Raw genomic sequence first — 9,538 nt, 5'->3', positions numbered from 1 at the left:
ATATGTCATTTAAACCTGCACACCCCCTGGGCTGCCGATTGGATTTGGATGTACAAGGCGATGTTTACCAACTTGGGAATTCGCATTCCCTTCTCCCCCTTCCAAATGGTGCTACTGAACCGGTGTGACGTGGCGCCGTCTCAACTGCATCCGAACAGCTGGGCCTCTATCCGCTGTTTCGAGATGGTTTGCGAGTATCTTGAGTAACTGGCCTCCATGGAGGTTTTCTTATTCCTTTTTGTTTTAACAAATCATTCCAAAGAGGGAAGGGCCAAGAAAGGATTCATGTCGTTTCGATCAGCCCAAGGTCAGAGGATCTTTGGCCTGTTCGAGGATTCCTACCATGGCTTCAAAGATAAGTACTTCAAGGTTCGCTCCGCCGTAGGTCGGCATCTCTTCTGGCTAACTCTGGGGGGGGGGAACGCTGCATCCTGACCTACTGGAGCTTTGGGGCGGGGGCCAATGCATTCACGAAAGTGACGTATAAAGGGTTGTCCCCAGAAAACAAAAATATTATCGACGTGTTGTTGGCTATGTTTGGAAAGAATCACGTTAATCCCCACCTCTTGATGGAGGATCCTGAGATGGGCAAAGCCTACATTTGTGAGTCATCGGGTGGTCGTTGACCCCTACCCTCTATTATTGTTCATTTTCATTTTATCATGATTTTAACTGGTGTTTTTGTTTTTGACTTTGCAGTATCCATGGCTGCCGATCAGGTTGGTCTCGATTACTTGATGTCCAAATTCCTCATTGGGGATGACGAGGACAGCTCCACTACCCCGCCGTCGATCCCCCGACTGCTCCCAGTCCCGAGGTTCAATCTTGCGCTCCCCAGGGGGAAGTTGCTCGAACCAGCACTAACCCAGTTCCCCCGGTGGAAGATGCCTTGGGGGAGGGAGCGGGACCAAAAGTCACTATCATCGACAACCCCAATAAGAGGAAGTCGACTTCTTCCCAAGAGGGAGCACTCACCGTCATGGAGAAGAACTTTGATGCCAGTTACTTTATTGACGCCCAGCTTCTCCCGGGAACTGAGGAGTTATTCGATGGTGGGGGACCTTACCTCCCAGACCAAGTGGGTATATTGCACTTTGCTCCGAGCTGCCGCGATAGCGAGAAAAGCGGAGCCCGTTTTGGCTGGCGCCCGAAGCCTGGAGGGCAAGCTTCACGGAGCTGTTATGTCTATGAAGAAGATGAAGGCAGAGGTGACCACCTTGAAGGCCTAGCTAGCCACTTCTGAGGAGAAATTGTGGACTTCTGATGCGGCGGCCACCCGACTTTTCGAGCGTGAGCTCACCCTGGAGGGCCAGGTTACTGCTACGCAAGGTCGGGTGGCCGAGCTGGAAAAGGAGCTGGCTGCTTTGGTGGCCTCGGCTGATGCTGCTAAGGCCGAGATTACTGCTCTGAAGAAGAAGGATAAAGAGACCTTGAAAGAGGCTAGGGACACCATCATGGCCACTGACAAGGCGATTAAGGCCTAGGTGAAGCTCTTGGCTCCCGAATTCGATGTGTTTGCTGTTGGTGCCTTCAAGACCATCAAGGATGGAAAAATTATCGACCTCTCCAAGAAATGAATTGTTTGTACTTTAGTTTTTTGGCCATTGTGGCCTCCATTTTTAGATCTTTGTTTTTTGCTCGGTAGCTTGTAAGCACAACTTTTGCCGTTCTACCGTTTTGACGTTCTCAAGCCGACTTATGGCTTTTATGTTTGTAATTATTTCTCTTTGAAACAATTTGTCATGACAAAAAACGAAGCCGAGTTGTTGCTTTTATGTTTAAGTATCTGAATTCTGGCCTTATTTAGTAGCCATTTATCGTAGCGTTTGCGACTTCGATGGCTCCCGGGGTGATCAGTCCCGGGGTGCCGTATTCTTATCGAATTGGTTAATTAACAAGGCAAAGTGATCTAAATAGTGCATTAAAACATTAACTTGGAAATGAGAAGGGAACAGTTAGTGTATTCTAAACATAATTTTATCATGCTAAGTCGCGATTTAGGTAAGCAATGAATGGAAATATAGTGTGACCATAAAACAAAACGGGCCTTACTAAATCGGGATAACAGCTGTCCGCCAGGTATGTCTAGGCTTCTAAAAGTAGAACCTCCTTAGGTTTCCCACATTCCACGTTCTCGGAACTTTCCTGTCGTCCAGTCGCTTCAGCTTATAGGCTCCATTTCCGACTACTTCCTTTATCCTGTACGGGCCTTCCCAGTTTGCCGCTAACTTCCCTTCTCCTGGTGTCGGCATCCCCACATCGTTACATCGCAAGACCATGTCGTTTGGTTCAAAAAAATTTTAGCACTTTGGCGTTGTAATGCAAGGCTATTCTTTGTTTCAACACCGTCTCTGACAAGTGGGCTATCTCTCTGTTTTCATCAACTAAGTCCTTATTCACGGCTTCCTCGACTCCGTCCAGGAGTAGTCGTGGGCTCGGTTCTCCAACTTTCACAGGTATTACCGCGTTGACCCCGTAGGTGAGCCGGTAGGGCGTCTCCCCGGTGGAAGACTACTGCATTGTGCGATAGGACCAAAGGACTGATGCTAGTTCGTCTACCCAGGCTCCTTTCTTTTGGTCAAGTCGCTTCTTAAGGCCCTGCAGAATGACCTTGTTTGCCGCTTCGACTTGGCCGTTAGTCTGTGGTTGCTTGACAGATGAGAACTTCTGCTTTATCCCTAAGCCGTCAAGGAACCCTCTGAACTTTTTGTTGGTAAACTGTGTCCCATTGTCCGAGACGACGACCTCAGGGACTCCAAATCTGGAGATTACTTGTCTCCACATAAACCTTCGGCAGTCTGCCGAGGATATGCTGGCCAACGGCTCAGCTTCCACCCACTTGGTGTAATGTTCGATGGCCACAATTAGGTACTTGACCTATCCAGGACCGACTGGAAAAGGTCCCAATAGGTCGACTCCCCATTGGGAGTAGGGTCGGGAGGCCATCAGCATGCTCAGCTCCGCCGCTGGCGCTTTGTGAAAGTTGGCGTTTTCCTGGCATTTCCTACATTTCTTTACAAACTCTTGAAAATCTGACATCATTGAGGGCCAAAAGTAGCCGGCCCTGACAAGCTTATGGGCTAAGGCCTCCCCCCCAATATGGTGACCGCAACACCCTTCGTGGACTTCGCTTAACACGTAGTCCGTCTAGTCGTGGCGTAGGTACTTCAACAGAGGTTGGTTCAGTCCTTTCTTAAATAGCTGGCCTTGTATTATTGTATACTTGGCTCACCTCTCTTCTTAGCGCTTTTGCAGCCTTGTCGTCATCAGGGAGCTTACGCTTTTCTAAGAAGTCAGTAATCGGATCCATCCATGAGGAGATGTCGGCTGTTTGGGTTATATGTAAAATGACTGTTGGTTCCTTCACTAAACCCTGTATTAGAGATCGGTTCCCCATCCCTGGCTTCGTGCTCGCCAGCTTTGATAGGAGACCAGCTTTGGTATTCCTTTCCCTTGGAATGTGTTGCACCGCGACTTCATAGAATTCTTCGCTCATCTTTTTTACCTTTTTCAAGTATTTTTGCAGCAGGAAATCCCGGGCTTGATACGTTCCATTAATCTGGGATGTGATGACCTGAGAGTCGCTGCACACCTCCACTTTGGTTGCCCCAACTTCCCTTGCTAAGAGTAGGCCACCGATAAGGGCTTCATACTCTGCTTGGTTATTGGACACCGGGAACTCGAATTTGATTGATTGCTCGTATACCACTCTGATTGGGATCTCTAGGATGATCCCTGCTCCTCCAAATGTTTGGTTGGAAGCTCTGTCCACATGGGATTTCCACCGTGTGCTCGGTACTTCGTGAGGGTTTCCCGTCACTTCCACCAGGAAATTGGCCATCACCTGGGCCTTGATTGCATGTCTGGGTTCATATTGCAGATCATACTGAGACAACTTGATTGCCCAAGTCATCATCCTTCCCACCAGGTCGGGCTTTTGCAAGACTTGGCGGATCGCTTGATCCATTCTGACGATTACCTGGTGTCCCTCGAAGTATTGCCATAACCTTCGGGACGAGGTCAAGAGCGCATATGCCAGCTTTTCCAGTTTACTATATCTTAACTCTGCCCCCTTGCAACGCTTTGCTCACGAATTAGACCAGCTGCAGGATTTTCCTTTCTTCCCGTACCAAGACGGCCGCCAAGGCCTCGTCCGTTACTGCCAAGTATAAGAACAACTTTTTGCCATCCCTGGGTTTACCGAGGACTGGAGATGTCGAGATTATGCTTTTGAAGTGGTTGAAGGCCTCGTCGCACGTTGGGGTCCACTCGAAAACTATTCCTTTTTCATCAAGTTGAAGAACAGAAGAGCTTTAGCCGTTGACGCACCGAGAAATCAGGATAGGGTCGTGAGTCTTCTTGCCAGCCTTTGCACATCCTTAACACATCCCGGGCTCGTCATTCACAAGATTGCTTCGCACTTCTCAGGGTTGGCTTCGACTCCTCTCTGGGTTATCATGAAACCCAAGAAATTTCCGGTCTCCATGGCAAAAGCGCACTTGAGAGGATTAAGCCTCTGTTGTGGACTTCTAGGTCGCCAACGAGGTCTTCACCAGGATGTCATCGACATACACTTCTACAGACCTACCGATAAGGTTACTGAACACCTTATTCATCAGCATTTGATAAGTAGCTCATGCGTTCTTTAGTCCAAACGGCATTACCTTATAGCAGTATGTTCCCCCTGGTGTTATGAATAGCGTTTTCTCCTCGTCTGACTGATGCATCGGTATCTGGTTGTAACCAGAGTATGCGTTCATGAAACTCAGAAAATGATACCCCGCGGCCGCGTCCACTAGAGCATCAATGTTAGGGAGGGGGAAGGAGTCCTTAGGACATGCCTTGTTGAGGTCAGAATAGTCTACACACATCCTCCACTTCCCGTTGGCCTTCTTAACCAAGACTACGTTCGACAGCCAGGTCGAGTAGTCTAGTTCTCGGATGAATCCTGCTTCTAACAAGCTGGCCGATTGCTTGGCCACCTCATCGGCTCTCTCCTGGGACATTTTCTTTCGTCTTTGTGCTACGGGCTTGGCCTCTGCCTTTACAGCCAGGTGGTGTGACATGAATTGGGGGTCGATCCCGGGCATGTCAGCTGGTGTCCAGGCGAACAAATCGCCATTTGCTCAAATCATCTCCACCATCGGCTCTTTCAAGTTATAGGGGAGGTTTCTGTTCACAAAGGTGAACTTGTCTTCCGACTCACTGACCCTAAACTTTTCTAGGTCTCCTTCAGGCTCTGGTCTCGGTTTGTTGTCAATCATAGCATCCAGATCAGCTAGGAAAACCCCGGATGCCTCTTTTGACTTCTTACTTAGGGAGAGGCTGGTATTGTCGCACGCGACCGCTGTTTCCAGATCTCCCCTAATGGATCCCACCGACCCATCGTCAGCCACAAACTTCATCATCAGCAACTTGGTACATATTACTGCCTCGAACTCATTGATTGTTTTCCTTCCCAAGATAAGGTTGTAGGCCGTGGAGTCCCTTAGAACAACAAACTCTGCCATTAAAGACCTCTTTCCTTGACCTCATCCTATGGAGACCAGGAGGGAGATTGTTCCATCAGGCTTGATAAAATTATCCCCTAAGCCGACCATCCCGTGCTGGTGAGTTATCAGGTCGGCTTCTTGGAGGCTCAGGGCATCAAACACATTTCGAAACATAATGTTCGAGTCGGCTCCGGTGTCAACAAGAATTCGCTTGACCAAACCAGTTCCCACTCTTGCTGTTATTACCATGGGAAGGTTCTCCGGTACATCGTGGAACCATTGATCCTTCGGCCTGAATGATATTGTTGGGACTCTCTTGGGGCATGGTGCATGACTAGCTGATGACACGGCCAAGATTTTAGTGTCTTTCTTTGCTGCCAACTTCGATCTCGGTGCAGCGTCTCTCTTGACTACGACATTCACAATAGTGAGGCCGCGGTCGTTGTCCTCTTCGGGTTCATGTCCTGGCTTCACAACTCGGCTTCTGTCGTCATTAGATCGGTCACGCTCTCGTCTCTTGGGTTCTCTTATGAACAGCGAGAACTCCACCAGCTTACCTTCACGGATCGCCTGTTCCAAAGCATCCTTCAAGTCGAAGCAATCCTAGGTTTTATGGCCGAAACCCTTGTGGTAGTCACAGTAGAGGTTGTTTTTCCCTCCAGTTCTATCCTTGAGCTGACGGGGATTCAATAAGATACCTTTGTCGACTATCTGTTGGTACACCTCAATGATCGAGGCCGTTAAAGGGGTATAGTTAGTGAACTTCCTTACCCGGGGGAACGGCTTGAAGGGTTTAGTTGGCCCTCCATCTTTGGAGTGCTCCTTAGGTCTCTCCCTGTTCCCGGGTTGACGAGCAGGATGGTAGGCGGGCTGCCGTTTATTGGCTGCGACCACTTGGTTGACCTCCTCGTCGTTAATGTACTCTCTCTCCACATTCTGAATTTCCTGCATTATCCACACAGGTTTGGTGGTAAGGTGTTTCCTGAAGTCTTCATTCAACAGCCTGTTCGTCAGGTAAAGGTTGGCCACCGAATCGGTCAGGCCGTCAATCTCTAGACATTTGTTGTTGAACCTATCCAGATACTTTCTAGTCGGTTCACCGCTTCTCTGGGTTACCCCCAGAAGGTTGATCGGGTGTTTAGCCTTGGCAATACGTGTGGTAAACTGTGCTAGAAAGCCCCGGGTTATGTCCACAAAGGTCGTCATGGACCCCTGAGGGAGCGCGTTGAACCACCGGATTGCCGGTCCTGCCAGGGTTACGGGAAAGGCGTGACATCTCACCTCATCACACATACCCTCCAGGTTCATCCTAGCCTCAAAGGCCGTTAGGTGTTCCTGGAGGTCCTGGGTTCCGTCATATCTCATGTCCGTTGGCTTGTCGAAGTGTTTCGACAGCCGGACTTTGAGAATGGTGTAGTGGAAAGGCGTTGCTCCCATGATTATGGGGTTTTGTTGCCTTCTCGGTCTCTCCCTGCTTTCTTCGCGGTCTTCTTCCTCAATGCATCTTGCTAAGGGTCGAGTATAGATTATAGGGTCTTATCATCTCTTCGGCACTTCCCTGCTTTCCCCCTGGCTCTCCGACTCTGCATGGGTCGAGGGGAATCGGGATCCCGTTGTACGTCTGGCGTGGTGCCTCCGGGGGCTTCTTCCTCGGGCCTCCCCTCTCCTTCGAGGAGACCGGGAGCGAGGTTGGCTCGGGCCGGGGTGGTAGCGTTCCCGGGCTGCCAACTCTCTCTCCAGATTTTGCATCCAGTGGTGCAGCTCCTGCATTATTCTTGCACTGTCACTTCCTGTTCTTCCGAAAGGACGCCTTTCTCGGGAACGGGAGGGGAGCTCACCCCCGCGAAAGGGGATCTCATGCGTTCGCGGGAAGAAACCAGAGACGCCGCCCTGCTGGTCCGGGGGGCGTTCTCCTCTACGCGTGGCTCGCCTCCACCTTGTCCTTCCACTAGGCCCAACAGGAAGTCCATTCAGGCCACCTCAGCAAGATCCCCACAGATGGTGCCAATGTTCGTCTCGTCGGTATCGAACGGGTCAGGTATACAGAGTGTGAAGGAAATGGGGGACTTGGATCCGGGAAGCTGGAACGTGACTGGGCTTCCTGGGTTGACGCCGGAAGGTGAGTGAAAGGGCTACGCGACCTCCCGAGTTGTTGCGGTGAAGAAGGGGGGAGCCAACTGCAAAAGGGACTCCGACGCCCAAATCAGAATCTGTACAAGGTGGCAGTAAAAGTGAAGAATTAGTGACGTACCGTGGGAGAAGGGTAGACCCTCCCCTTATATATTCTGTGCCTAAGGCGGGTCTCATAGGGGCAGACCTGCCTTCCAAAAAAATTTTCATCCCAGCTGTCGTGTGCCTTGCTGGAGGAGAGAAATTGTCCGAGTGTTCCCCTCGATTCAGGTGTCACTTCCCCTCGATTCAGGTGTCACGCGCTCGCCGGGTCGGCCGTCTAGGCCAGGACATTGCGCCAGCTAGACTGGGCCAGAACTTCTGTGATAACAAATAATTATTCTAATATAGATTATTTATTTATTTATTTATATACTTGATTTATTATTATTTCTGTGTGACCAATATAAAATGAAAGGAAAAATAAAAAAAATTATAAAAAGACAAGTTCGCAGAATCATGATATCCATTAGAATTTACTATTCATAAGAAATTTATTAAAATTTGGTAAGTATTTAATCCGCACAAAAAAAATAAATAATTTTATATTATTAAATATAATTTTATATTATTAAAAATATTAATAATAACTAATTAATGATTAACAATTTATTGACCCTTAACACTCCCTATGTTTATAATTTATAGTCTCCAAACCAATTAGAGGTTACAATGGATTGAGAATATTTACTACGACCTTTAATTTGCTTCAAGTTACATAAATAGCCATGGATGCTGCATTTTATTCTTTTATATATATATATATTTTTAAAAATAATTAACAAAATTTAAAAATTTTATCTTTTACACTGTATAAACATATTTTTTCAATATTTTTTATCTGGATATTTTTGTTTAGAAAAATAATATTTAAATCACATTGTAGCATATCTTTTGTATTTTTTATTGGTAAAAATAAAATTTTAATCTCAAATTCATTTAACTTGTGAGTTATATAATTGAGCCAAAATTATTTTCTTTTAAATGAGTTATATTTTTTGGATTAACTAATTCTTATGAACTAATTTAACAATCGCAATCCATCGTAAATACAGTAATGAGTCTAGTTATACATACTATTATATTTAGTGTATATAATTTATTTTCTGAATAAATAATTAAATTTGTCTAATAAGATCATTAGTTATTGAAAGATTTTTTAATTAAATACGTTAAAATTTATTGATGTGACGTATTAAATAATATTACAACATACATTTTATTGTCTTAATTAATTTTATATAATAAATTTATAAAATTAAATTAAACTAATCTAAAATTAAAAAATTATAATACCTCAAGATCCTTTTAATTATGGTTAATTTAATTTAATTTTATAAATTTATCTTATTATTAATTAATTAAAACTGTTAAGTATGTGTCAGTAGTATAATGTCACTTAATATATAATATTATCAAATTTGATATTATCAATAATAAAAGTGACAAAAAATAAATATAACTAATTTAAAATTTGTGAAGAACGAATTTAATTAAAAAAATTATAAACTAATTTAAAAATAAATAATATTTTAAGAACGAATTTTTTATTTATTTCTTTTTTCTAACATTTTGTAAACGACAAAATGTTTTGCACTAAACTTTTTTTTCATTATACTATAAAAACTAAATTAAAAAATATAAAATAATTATTTATATACTAAAATTAATTATTTAAATTATTTATTATGTGATTTTATATAAATATATATGTAATTTATTTATTTTTAATATATATTTTATACTAATAATTAATTTTGACCTGTATTTAGTATACATGTAAAAAATATTATATGATAAATTCATAATGCATATTTATACTTGTATTTATATACGGTGTTGATATCTTACAACAAAAATGCAAAACTGATTTCCCT

The 9,538-nt window shown here is 44.8% G+C and overlaps 1 protein-coding gene across 1 annotated transcript; it reads right to left on the bottom strand.

The window, feature by feature from the left end:
- Positions 1-5,531: 5,531 nt before the first annotated feature.
- On the bottom strand, positions 5,532-6,929 carry LOC107480562 (uncharacterized). Its single transcript, XM_016100717.1, has 2 exons — positions 6,264-6,929; positions 5,532-6,062 (listed from the first exon to the last, which is right to left on the bottom strand). Exons 1-2 carry the CDS (start codon positions 6,927-6,929, stop codon positions 5,532-5,534), a joined length of 1,197 nt encoding a protein of 398 aa, XP_015956203.1.
- Positions 6,930-9,538: the final 2,609 nt, after the last annotated feature.

This window comes from Arachis duranensis, chromosome 3 (genome assembly GCF_000817695.3).
Source record: "Arachis duranensis cultivar V14167 chromosome 3, aradu.V14167.gnm2.J7QH, whole genome shotgun sequence".
Taxonomy (NCBI): domain Eukaryota; kingdom Viridiplantae; phylum Streptophyta; class Magnoliopsida; order Fabales; family Fabaceae; genus Arachis; species Arachis duranensis.
This window is presented reverse-complemented; position numbering and strand designations above follow the sequence as displayed.

Coding starts and splice junctions, on each gene's coding strand:
- LOC107480562 (XM_016100717.1), bottom strand. CDS start 6,929: ATGGGAGCAACGCCTTTCCACTACACCATTCTCAAAGTCCGGCTGTCG. Junction 6,063..6,263: donor CCTTCAAGCCGTTCCCCCGG/GTAAGGAAGTTC, acceptor GCTTTGGAACAG/GCGATCCGTGAAGGTAAGCT.